The sequence below is a fragment of the Oreochromis aureus genome, linkage group 11 (assembly GCF_013358895.1).
Source record: "Oreochromis aureus strain Israel breed Guangdong linkage group 11, ZZ_aureus, whole genome shotgun sequence".
Lineage (NCBI taxonomy): Eukaryota > Metazoa > Chordata > Actinopteri > Cichliformes > Cichlidae > Oreochromis > Oreochromis aureus.
The window spans coordinates 35902121-35915824 of NC_052952.1; the positions used below are offsets into that span (position 1 = coordinate 35902121).

Below are 13704 nucleotides of genomic sequence, written 5' to 3' on the forward strand. Positions count from 1 at the left end.
AAACCCATACAGGGAGCACGTCCCACCTCCACACAGAAAAGCCAGAGTCAGAGTCAACCAGTAGAACTGAACCAGGACTCTTTTTACCATTGAACCACCAACCATGCTGCCAAATACATGCTGGTATAGTTTGTAATGAAACAGTCCTCTAATGAACGATGGATCCTGTGCTCCAGCTGAACCACATCAGACACACACACACACACACACACACACACACACACACACACACACACACACACACCAGCGTGTGTCTCCAACAGTTCCTAACAGAAACACTCACACTTCTATCTAAAACATACTGATTCTCCTTCACTGATCTGGATTTTTGTGCATGCAGAGAACCAGCACATACACAGTATCTTTAATGTAATATACATTTGCTACAACTGAGTGGAAGGTGAGAGGAAAGATAGATATCAGATCAATATCAGATATAAAAACGTGGTGAACAGGAGGCAGTGGCAGCATAACTAAGTGATGTTAGGGGTCACCACCCATCACTACAAGCTTATTTAAAAGGGAAACTTTTAAGCCAAATGTCTTCTATGAATGTCTTTCCATCTTCTTAACCCTCCTGCACATTTATTTTTCCTGAGCAGCTGTCAGTACATCTGTCTGTGAGACACTGAGGGAGACACCGTCCTTAATTCTGATCGTGAGAATGATATTTTAATATAAACGAGCTCAGACTGATGTGCTGTTGCTGTGCAGCATCACAACACAGATACATGACACCTTCTTGAAGCTGAGGGTGTTTATTTTGTGCCAGAGCAGCAGTAACCTAAAGCATCAGCCAGGATGTGACTGACAGTCTCTAATGTTCTGGGCTCTGCTCAGCTGTTCCACACAGCTTCCAGGTTTGTTGTGTAACTAAGTGTCTCCTATCAATCAGACAATTTTATCATCATTACTGGTAATTACATTTTGGTTCTTGGCAACAACCTTGCCGAAAATGTTGCATTAAAATCTGTCCTAAACAACTGTTTCTATCTATAAATGCAGAGGAAAAACAAATCAAACCAGGTGCTAATAGGTGAGGGTAGGGACGTAGATCGTCCGGTAACTCAAGAGTTTCACCTTTACGCTCAGCTCTCTCTTTACTACAATGGACCGATACGGTGTCCGCATCACTGCAGTCACAACACTGATCCATCTGCATTGTTCATAATATGTTATGTGTCTTTGTTTATTGTTGTTTCTCTTTTTGTGAAAGATGCTGGAAGCCAAATTTCCCCCGGGGACAATAAAGACTGAACAACACTTCAGACGTGATTATTACAGATTTTAAAATTAAGAAAACATTTTAAAATGACCGTCTTACAGTAAACAGACATCACTGTTGTAGCTATTTGTACAGCAGCTTTGACAAACAAGGCAGTGATTGGTTTAAAGTTCTTTATATCAGATAAAAGAATATTTTGAAAAGAATTAGTAAAAAAGCAAAGAAAAAAAAAGTATAAAATTCTCCAATGTTTATCTAATTAAAAAAATTCTCCTTGATTAAAATATGACAAACAGACATGTTGTAATCCTCAGTAACGTCAAACCTTCACCCAGTTGGTCTGGAAGCTTTTCTCCTCCAAACCAGACTGAGCAACGACCACAAGAAGAGGGAAAAAGATCATGTTCAATATGAGCATCAACCAACAATATTTATATGAAGTATGAAAGTGAAAAAAATGAAGAAAAGCACAACAGGCTCCCTGTAAAGTCTGTCACACACTGTACTGCTAGAAAAAACTGAATGTGCTGCTATGACAGAAGATATAGGAACTCACTGTAAAATCATCTCTTCATGCTTCAAGATGCAGTCATTTCACATGAGTAACAAAAAACATAACACAAAGAAAACCACTAAAACAAATTCATTTCTTTTTACATTTACATTTCCTCTCATCGTCCACACAGCCACAGATGCCAACATTGTCACATTAATAAAGAAAACGTGTAGATAAATCTGATCATATTTTTAGCCCCATGTCACCAGTGAAAATATAATAATTTATCAGAGTTTATCAGTTCATGCAGCAAGCAGCAAATCAAAGCCATGCTGTGTAGATTCACACAGATGTTCCTTTGCTCACTGTCTGGATCAGGTGTGTGCAGGTAAAAGTGAAACATCATGGAGGCTCTGTGCAGGTTCACAGCTGCAACTCTGGAAACTGAGTTTGAGATTTAGAATCTCACGAATGTTAAAGTACAGATTCTGATCCATCACCAGGACTAAGAGTGACGCATCGATCCTGCAGCAGGACAACGAGCCCGAACAGAGAGTCAGAGACATAAAGAGTCCTGCAGCAGACGGTCAGACCCACAGAGACCTGATCTCATCATGTTGATGTCAGTCTGAGAACACAGGAAGACACAGAATAAAGAGGACAGAATCCAGGAGAACCAGGAAGAAGCTTCTAACAAACTACCCGTCAATATGTACTTCCTTTAAAAACAAAACAACAAGTAAAGTTCGCTCACACCAGATGGTGACTGATTAAGATGATATATAAACATATTATAAACATATTACTTTTGAAATCATTAAGTATTTGCAGTACTGTAACATCAGACATTAAGTCTGTACATTTAACAGTTACACTGATCATTCACTGATTTCCTTTTATCATTTTACTCAAACTCGTGTTAGAATTTTAAAGTTTAATCTGAAATCTGCTCCTAGATTACAAACCCTCCATGTTTCAAACTGAAGTCTCCTCACTCTGAGTTCACACTACAGTCATGTACTGACTTTAAAGTAAATGCGTGTTTTTAAGAACAGTGCATATACAAAGTTTTGACAGTAAAACATTAATGGAATAAATTACACCATTTAGTTTCTTACCTTTGGATCTCGAGCTCGTGTCTGACAACTTCTTCACCAAATCATTCCTGTTCATTTTCCTAAAAACCTTCTTGGTCACCTCCACAGTATGTTGGGTGTAGGCCCCGAACATCAGATCCACCAGGTTACAGATGTTGGCCTCCTCCAGTTTGCTCTTTGGGATGGGTTTGAGCTCCACCAAAAGCCACTTGAACTTTTCAAGCTCCTCCTTTTCCAGATGTTCTAACATTTCCAAAAGTCTCTCTTTGTCTGATTGGACTGTTAATGCCTGAGAACAAACAAAGTGATTTAATAATAACCTTCTTAGAGGATAAAGGATTAATAAGTAAACAAAACCATCACACGTAATCATTTTTAATAACAGGTATAAGTATTGAATTAAATGAAGCTGTGGTGTGAGGACAGAATCATTTGGTTCTACTTACTTTCTGCATCTGTGCAGACAGATGTTTGTCCACAGTGTTTTCCTCTGAGAAAGGACATAAAAAATGAGATTATCTTTACTTGTAAAGTTTTGTAATAAAATAAATACATGATACATAATAAATGAAATAACTTTTCTCTGTCACAAAATGCCCAATCAGCAAATCCTGAATCCATCACTCTATGATTCAACAGCCAAGACTGACTCCAGATAAAGTGAAGGAAACTTTGCTGACAATCAGCTCACATCCAGCTGCTGATCACATCAGACCCTTCTTTAATGATTCAGGCAGCCTTTCAAACATTTCCTGTCAAGCTGATTCTTAGTATTGTGTTATGTAAGTATAAGAATCACAGCATCAGCGATATTAAATATGAACACTCTGAGATTAGTCCACAGTAAGTAACCCTTAATAAGGACTGCCCCAGGTTGCAGTTTTTGTTGCCCTGCATTATTTTGATGAGTTCACAGGAAGGTGAGCGAGACAGAGAAGTGTACACAGTGTGAACACTTCAGTGCACCGTCTTGCTCCTCATCTTCTTCAGCCTCAGATTCAAACTCCACTCCAGTGTTTACTGTGGATCTTTCTGTAGAGTTTCATATCACATCTCTCCAACAGCTGCCACATTGCATGCAAGTATTGATGACATGATAAAACAGCCACAGACAGCTGTGAAATGTGTTGTTCTTGCAGAAGACTAAGGCTTACAGAGTTGCACCAGGAATAGTAATTTTTCTAGTACTGCTCATGTGATTAGGCAGAGGATCAATAGGGGGTCCACGACCCTCTTGGGGACACTCCCATAGGGCTTAAAATCTGGGACGCTCCACCAGTCGCTCTTAGAACTGAAGAAGCTTCTCGGATGAAACGTCTTCAAGAAACTTAAAGACGTCCAGATGCTTTTCTTTCCGAGCTCCTTAGAACACCTGCTGACACTTCCAGTTTCCTGAACATCGTCCCCATTAAGGATAAAACTCTATCCCACCTGTCTTCAGTCAAGTCAGGGACACCAGTTCAGTGCTGCAAACAATAGATATCTGAGAATATCTCAAACTCCAAACAAAAGCTGATCTTGCTCATGTCCACAGAGCCAGCAGCTTCATACAGAAAATGGCACCATGTGGTACAGTTCTATATTTGGTATTTTACCACAAGTTCTGTTGAATTCTTTAACATCTAAAAACATTCGTTAACTGGTGCTAATAAACTGGTGGTATAAGTAAAACTGACTCGATTTATGCATTTTGACAGTCCGGTCAACAGCGTCAGTAGATTTGGACAAACTGGTTGGTGCCATTGTTGAATAAGAGCTTATTCATTCATTCCCTGACATTTTGCAGTACTTCAAATATGAGGTCAGCAACCAAAGGAAATCCAACACAGCCAAACACAAAGTGCAGTTCTTTTTATACACAAATAATGTGAAACATCTTAGCTTGTACTTTACCACTTCCCAAAGAAGTGGTAAAGTGAAACAGATGAATCAGTGAAAACACAGAAACACTGTATTTACTGGGCTGATCTACCAGCAGGCGTTAGCTTTAATAATAACTGTCGTTTAGCTGAATACAGCCACAGATGATGTCGTCTTCACTGCCCTGCACTCGCTCTTCATACATCTGAAATATAACAAACTCTCTCTCAGCAGGCTGTTTGTGAAGCTGACTGGCAGACTCGTCACTCTGGTCTTCGGTAACACATTGTACTGGACTTCCTGTCAAACAGGCTGCTGTTCAGATTGTTAATCTTCATGAAGTTAGAAGACAACAACCATCATCACTCTGTTGGAGGAAATCAGCTGTTCAGGAAAAAGCCTGGGACTCACAAACCCCTCCAGCATGATGAGGAAGTGATTCACAAAGGGGTGAATACATGAATATTATATTTATCTCTGTAAAGAAATAAATATAAGCAGGATTGAGTTTAGTGACTCGCTGCCACCGAGAGCTGAGAGACTGAGAGCTCCTCCTTTATAATGAAAACTTGAAGACAGAACAAAGTATGTCAGCTAACTAAAAGTACAATTGTGACGGGAAAAAAAAAGGTGTGATTGACTGTTCACTATGATTCATCAGCGTTCTATGTGTCACATTATATAAAACTCAGTGAGAAGACAGAACAGGTAATATTGATGAACCTACCAGCCGACAGAGAGCTGACAGCAGCTGCTCCCACTGAGGATCCTGCAGCTGTTAAAAATAACAAGGAAAGTTTTTAATTTCTTAACAAATGTTCAAACTTTTTAACTTTCATTATGCTAGCAAACTGAAACATTAGAGACTCAGTGCCACCAAATTAAAACAATTAAATAACTACACCAAAGAATATTCCACTAAACTCTGGTCTACTTAAAAAAAAGAAGAAGAAAATCATTCATTTATAATCTGAATAAAAGGTTCGTCTAAATGCTCCTTTTGTGTGATATCTTACCTTCGGCTTGACCAGACTCTGGATGGTCATCTGGAATTCAAGAAAAATCAAAATATGGATACTTGACATTATAGGCGACCGTGGTTCAGGGGGTTGGGAAACTCATCTGTAACCGGAAGGTTGCCGGTTCGATCCCCTGACCTCTCCTGGTCGTTGTGTCCTTGGGCAAGACACTTTACCCTACCGCCTACTGGTGTTGGCCTGAGGGGCCGATGGCGCGATATGGCAGCCTCACTTCTGTTAGTCTGCCCCAGGGCAGCTGTGGCTACAACTGTGGTTTGCCTGCACCAGTGTGTGAACGTGAGAGTGAATGAATAGTGGAATTGTAAAGCACTTTGGGTGCCTAGAAAAGCGCTATATAAATGCAATCCATTATTATTATAGTTAAATATGAAAGTTTCATCTGAATAAAACAGAGTATTCAAGCAGCTGGTTGCCATGGGAACCCATTCTCTGAAACCCTCTATGCACTGTTGTTGAGCTAATCTGAAGGCCACGTGAAGTTTGTAGCGACTGACTCTGCAGAAAGTTGGAGACCTCTGTGATTTTACGTGGCCCATCACTTTGTGGCTGATTTGCTGTCGTTCTTTGTTATAATACCACTAACAGACGACTGTATGTATAATATTTTGTAGCAAGGGAATTTCACCACAGGACTAATGTTGTGGATTTTCTATGATATATATGACATATGTACCTGTACACACTGGACATATACTCACATATATATTATATAATCATATATACTTCTATATACTAAATATATACTTATACTGGAGTATTTTTTCTACATGTTCAAAATCACAAGATCCACATATTTAGGTCAAACATTATCTTCAATTATATTAATGAAGATTGTGCCACTTGTATAAACACATGCTGATCAATACTGTTTGAAAATGTACTAATTAGGATCAATAAGTAACCTTTGACTGTGGTATCGTCAACGGTGACTGATCCAAACAAAGGTTAAATTCAGCTTGGCACTGCTAAAGTATGCGCATAGGGTCCTTTCTCTGTGTTTATCTGTAGCGCCTCACGGTGTGTCCAGCCCTTTTGATGCCTATACGGCAAACAAACCTGCCCCCTGTGCGTGAAGCTGGGATTCTGGTTCTCGCCTCAGCCACCAGAAGGCAAGAAAAACCTTTACTCGGTATAGAAAGCAGTTTATGTCTGGCATGCGTACCTGACAAAATTGTCAAATTGATTAACTGTTAACTGCCGTTTTGTAGCCTTTCGGACTCAGTTTTCCTCATAAAACTGACAAAGTGACCCAATTCAATGATGGATGTAAAACTGGTTCTCGAGGAAGTTATGGGGCAGGGTCAGAAAGTTATGCATCATACGTGGAAGATGAAAAGAAAGAACAAAGGATGAAAGAGTACCCAACAGCAGGAGGAGGGGTCACTGATCCCATATAAGAGGAGGGTCGATATGTCCCGCTCTGCTGCTTCTTTCCTGTCTGTCTGTTGTGTGTCTGCGCTGTTTGTGCTTTGAGGCTCTACACTCCGGGGTTGCTTGGCTTTGCTTGTTCACTTTTGCTGTCATCTTGGTTGATTGTACTGAGTTCTGCTGTTCATATGACACTGTTTAATAAACTCTGTTCTAGGAATTCTACTCTTTTCCAGAGGATCTTTTTGAGTGATTTGATTTTAATTGGATGTGAAAAGTTGGACTCCCACAGCATTGGTGGGATAAGGTTATCATATTGGCTTCAAAATGTGCGACTCGACACTTGTTGCACAGGTGGCGTCCTATCACAGGACCACTGAACTCCTGAGAACGAGTGATTCTTTCACATATGTTTGTAGAAGCAGTCTGCATGCCTTGGTGCTGATTTTATACACCTGAGGCCATGGAAGTGATTGGAACACATGAATGAAAGGATGTGGATGGGTGAGGGAATACTTTTGGAAATATAGTGTCAATCAAACTGCTGCAGACTCTTTTCAGTTTGGTGGAAAAACATTTGACTTTATATGACATAGAGTATTTCTTATATAGTAACAGTGTGGGTAATATTGCTTAATAACCACTGACCTGCTCGAATTTCACATTTCCATAGTGGCTCATCAGCTGGTTCACCATCAGCTGGGTGAGTGTGCACCAGTGTGAGTATGAGTTCACTGCCTGGATTCTTAACGTACACCTCATAGAAGTTTTGCTTATTGTACCTGAGGGTTAACTCCTGTGTCTGAAAAACAAAACAAAGGAACTTTAAAATACCTCAGTAAACACACACACACACACACACACACACACACACACACACACACACACACACACACACACACACACACACACACACACACACACGTAAGTACTATTCTGTCACAATTTAATGCCGGCGATAAAGTTACAGTTGTGGTTCTTACATCTGGCTATCAGTACAGAAATGGAGCCTCCAAGTTTTACATTTTACTTTTTAAATCTAATTATTTAAATATATTTGATGGACAAAGTGTAGGTGACAGAGACTAAAGATAAAAAGACAGTTTATCTGTGGACTTGTGATATTATTTAGATGCAGTAAGACAGATATAAGTGATTTTCAGTCAAAACAATGTTGAGGCTCAGACTTTGTGTTTTTTAAATATGCTCTAATATGACCTCAGAGTATGCCCTTTGACCTTGTTCACATCAAGAGTTTTATAATGAACTAAAACAAAAATACCCAGAAAAATGTGACTGGAATAAAAATATAATGACCTACAGACCTTTTTACTCAGTTTAATCACATTCGTTTGTTTTTTTTTTATTATTCTTTTTAAATCTACGACTTCTTTCTTTCCTCATCTATCAGGTCATTTTAGAAAAAGGTGATGGCATTTAAATGGGCCATTTAAAAAATAGCAGCACACTAATATAATTACTTTGCAACTCAATTTTTGAACTTGAGAGTTTTAGGATTTTCTTCAGAACTTGATTTTCCTGAAACACTAATGTTGACTTTTACCATTATTTTATATTCTTCAGGTAAAACTATCATCAGCACCTGAAGAAGACTGAAATACAGCATCAAACACTGCTGTGTTAAAGTGTGTGCAGCTGTGCTAACAAAGACAGCTGATAGTCCTGGTGTGATGCCCCTCACCTCTCACTGACTCAGCCAATGCAAAGACACACGTATGTTTCAGAGCAGCCGTGTCATTCTGGCTAAAATAAGGCCTGATGTGTTTTCTGTCAACAAGAAGGTTTCGATCCACATGTAGCACAAACTTTACAAACTTTACCTCCGGTTGAATTTTTGTACTTGTGTCGTCGGCTTTGAGGCTGAAAAGACGCTCAGTTTGCAGGTACTGGTCTGGGGGATGCTTTATGATTTTTTGAAATTTCAAATCGGATTTTGTCTCATCATTTTTCTCACGATATTTCTCAGCAATTTCCTGTTTAACAAAAAAAGGAAAAAGAAGCAAAATAATCAAAAATAGGGGTTAACTTTACACCAACTCTGCCATCTGTGTTTAAAATGACATTTATAATCAAGCAATAAGATTTTTGTGAGAGAGTATTATGGTCTGCTGGAAAAGTAAACCGGAGGAAAAAGTCACATTAATGAGAATAAAGTCAGAGATTATTGTGAAGTATTGTGTCAAACTCTGAGAGGGAGAGTATCACCATGTGATCACCAGGTGATCAATATTTTGCATCTTCATGGGTGCTTTGTGAACTCTCAGGTTAATAACAAGTGTCTAATTTTTACTTATCAGAGTTTTGCTTATATGAAGTCTGTATGATGTAATATTACAAACTCTGGTCTGGGTGCAAATAATCTCCAGATTACAGTGAAGAGATTTATCAGCCAAGTGACTCTCACAAGTGCTGCTGATGTTAAAAGAAAAACCATGATTAAAAATCTTCCTAAAGTCAAACAGAAGAGATTTATTTTAGCAATAGAGACATTTCTCCCATTGGGTTCAGTATAAAAACATTTTTCTTTCAGTGTCTCTTTTGTCTTTTGTCAGTCGGTCCTAATGTTTGGAATCTTGTCCTGTTCCACATCATTAAGATGTTCAGTTACCTGTTCCAGAGCAGGATCCTGTCGTATCAGATAGACGTGGAGTTTGAGGAATGATGTGTTGGGTTTATAGTACATCAACATGTAACAGCTGATTTTTGGAGGAAATATGGAACGTATTATGTCCCCAATTGTCGAGAAATTTGGTTCAGTTAACTTGACATGTGTTGGTGTGACCTCAGACACTTTTTCCACAACATCTCCACAGTCATCTATGTGAACGACTGCAAACTTGTCCAATATGTCAGGGATGGCATCTGCAGGAGAACAACAACACAAACATGGTGAGAAGAACAGTTTCTAACAGTTTGTGCGCTCACTGTCAGAAATGTCAAACATCTGAAATTCTTCCTTCATGTCCTCTTACCGATGCAGATCCAGTGTGGCAGGTGAACTTCATTTAACTTCCCAGCAGTGACTGTGACGTCCATCAGAGGACCTGCAGGCATGTATTGTCTGCTCTCCATCCTCTCCATGTGTCCCTCCCAAGATCGAAACTGGTACTGAAAGCTGGTCTTTCCTTACAGACCCAGCGCAAGCCCGAGACTCTGCATTCAAAGTGTCCTGCTGCAGACTGAAGGCTGAAACAGGAATTAAATACACACTCATGAAGGAACAACAGAGTGAATGGAAACACAGAGAGTAGTCGTGAATTGGATGCAAATGAAGAATTTCCTCTGTGAATAAATCCAAAGCTGAACTGTTTCCTGTAGTTCCAGTTTGCTGTGCTGCAGCATTCAGGAAGTTGATTTACCTGTAAGTTGGAGCCTCGTCTGCATCTGTACTGTTCACCTCAGGTTCAAGTTTAGTCCAATCACTGGAGTCCTGCTGCAGAGGACACTCACTTTAGTCAATAAGTACACATGTTGATTTTGTAATCTCACATAAATTTAAACTAATATAATAAAAGATAAAGCAAACAGGTGAATATAAGAGATTAACGTCATAGTTCCACATACCTCAAGTTTCAATCTTCTTTTAGGTTCTTGTTCTTTTGAAAGATAAAATTCAAATTAATGATGTTATGCTAATATTTAAAAATCATACTCTGTTCACATGTTCTGCTGTGCAGTGCTGTTCTAACATGAGCCACATGTTCAGCAGGACATGCAGGTCATTGAAGTCTAAGATTTAAAAGTAGTCATAAAGTAAAGTTAACACATTACTGTAAGCAGGCCACAGTGAAAAACCAGAGTTATAGATACGATAAATGGTTGACATTATGGCTCCCTCACCTAAAAAAAAAAAACAAACAAAAAAAAACAAAACACCAAGAGTCTGAAATATATTACTAAAAATTTAATACAAAAATGTAAACCTGGTACAAAAAGTCCAGAAATAAGTAAAATCACTGGAATTTGTTCTGTCAATGTCTGACTTTTAAGGCAATCTTGAAATCTCTGCTGACAGAATATACGACATTTCTTTTTCACATAATTTACCTTTGCTGAGCTCTGCCAGCCTCAGCACCAGATCAGTCCTGTTCATGTCTGTTAAAACGTCCATGGTCACCTCCACAGACTGATGACCAAGTTTATCCACCATCTGATCCACTAGTTTGTGTTTTGTTTCTGTGTACTCTCTCTCTATTTGTGGCAGTTCCTTCTTGAAGCAGGTTAACTGCAGCAACAGCCTGAATTTTTGGAGATCCCTTTGAGTCAAACAACTCAGTGTTTCCAAGACAATCTCGCCAACACTGTCCATCGCTGCTTTCTGAAAAGTTTAAGGGATACTTGAAGCAAGTGTTTAAATTCTCTGCTGGGATATTTTAAGATGTATTCCACTGAATTTAATGGGTGTCATTGTAATACTCATATAAAATATAAAAACATATTTTAATAATGATTTACACTTTTCAGACTGATTATCTGAGATACAGCTGGTAACATCTGCTGCCACTGATTGTATGTAAATATAACATTTATTACCAGTGTTTTGTTTTGTTTTATTTTTTATTTGATTTTTTCCATCAGGGTAATATTTATGATAACATGAACTACCCTAATATTTACAAAATAATAAATAAATACAAGTTATTTCAAAACATTTTTGAAACATGCATCCAGTTTCAAAGATGCTTTGTCTGTTTCATCATGTATAATGTTCAAGATGAGGATGATTTACAGCCTGAATCTACTGAATGAAAGCTGAGTTAAAGTCACACTCACTCTCTTCAACAGTGCAGCTCCATGTTCATCCACAGAGTGTTTCTCTGAGGAGGAAAGACATTTACAATCAACTCTGAGGATTCAAACATCATCACACATCCGAGTAGAATCAGCCTTCAGATGACACAGATGATTTAAAAGATGAGATAATAACCCTACAAAGAAACCTTCCATCCATTCGCTTCCGCTTATCTTTTTCAAGGTCGTGGGGGGCGCCGGACCCTATCTCAGCTGTCTTAAGGTGAAAGGCAGGTAACACCCTGGACAGTCTGTCGCAGGGCAAACACATAGACAGAGACAACCACTGACCCCGCATTCACACCCCACGGGCAATTTAGTGTTTTCAATTAACCTAACCCCACTAACTGCATGTCTTTCTACTGTGAGAGGAAGCCGGATATTTCAGAGTGGCCTTTTATTGTGGGCAGTCTAAGGCACACCTGTGCAATATTCATGCTGTCTAATCAGCACCTTGACATGCCACACCTGTGAGGTGGGATGGATTATCTCGGCAAAGGAGAAGTTCTCACTAAGTTCTCACGGATTTAGACAGATTTGTGAACAATATTTAATAGTAATGGGTCCTTTGTGTATGTAGAAAATGTTACAGATCTTTAAGTTCAGCTCATGAAAATGGGAGTAAAAACAATATTTTTGTTTAGTGTATAAACCATCGATCCATTCCATCCAAATTAAACTAACTGGGGGTTCTCAGCTGTGATAATGAGAGAGGGTACACCTGTCCACCTCAGGTTTTAAACAGACAGACAACCTTTCACACCCACATTTAATTTAGAACCAGCAATAAAGCCAACAAGCATGTGTTTGGACTGGAAACCAGAGCACTCTGAGGAAAAGCCTGCAGGCACAGGGAGAACATGCAAACTCCACACAGAAAGGTTCCAGCCAACCAGGAGGCTCAAACACACAACCTTCATGCTGTGAGGAGACAGTGCTAACCACTGCACCACCATGACACCACCAACACAACAACCTGTTGATGACACAGAGTTTACACTCATGCATGTTGGTCTTACCTCTGGATGCTGAGCTGCTCTCTGGTAACTTCTGCACCAGATCAGTTCTGTTCATGCACATGAAAACTTCTCTGGTCACCTCCACAGACTGCTGACCAAGTTTATCCACCATTAGATTCACTACATCTGCTCTGTTTGATGATGGACTCAGCCTCCATGAGATATATGACAGAGTCCCCACAGGAAAAAATATCTGTAAGAGTCTCTTAAATTTCTTAAGCTCCTCATCACTCAAATCATTCAAAGTTTCTAAAAGCAGATGTTTAACAGCTGCGATTGTTGCCATCTGGAAAAGTCAACACAATTATGGGACATCAGTATCTATTCAAACAAGGGCTGTTATATAGATTACAGTATGTTTATGAAAACTATGAGGAAAAAAAACTTTGATCTTTAAAGTGTTTGATGTTTTCAGATTTCTCTGTCCTGTTGAAGGACAAATGTACATGCTGACTCTTCCTCAGCTCATCCTCAGTGGTAAAGACATCCTGACATTAGTGTTGGAGAAAATTACTGCTGAAGAAGTCAAACTGAATGAAGCTTCAGTTTGTCACAAACATCCAGCAGAAATCATGAGAAAAATGACTCAACATGAGAACTGATGATACTTTAGTACTCTGACTTTCAGCCTGCTGTCTTGTACTGAATCAGAGATGTGACATGACTCACTTTGTGGATCAGTGCAGAGCGTCGTTCATCCACAGAGTGTTTCTCTGAGGAGAAAAGTGCTCAAAGTCACTCATGACAAACACATTTAACAACCAACTGACAATTATTCAGGAAATAG

General features: G+C 39.2%; 1 protein-coding gene across 1 annotated transcript; it reads right to left on the reverse strand.

The window, feature by feature from the left end:
- Window positions 1-1384: 1384 nt before the first annotated feature.
- Window positions 1385-10226, reverse strand: LOC120442716 (NACHT, LRR and PYD domains-containing protein 1b allele 3-like). The gene is made up of 9 exons (XM_039619834.1): window positions 10080-10226; window positions 9716-9969; window positions 8928-9080; window positions 7735-7888; window positions 5695-5724; window positions 5406-5453; window positions 3265-3308; window positions 2840-3107; window positions 1385-2349 (listed from the first exon to the last, which is right to left on the reverse strand). The coding sequence occupies exons 1-9, from the start codon at window positions 10186-10188 to the stop codon at window positions 2345-2347; spliced, it is 1065 nt and encodes a 354-aa protein (XP_039475768.1). The 5' UTR covers window positions 10189-10226; the 3' UTR covers window positions 1385-2344.
- Window positions 10227-13704: the final 3478 nt, after the last annotated feature.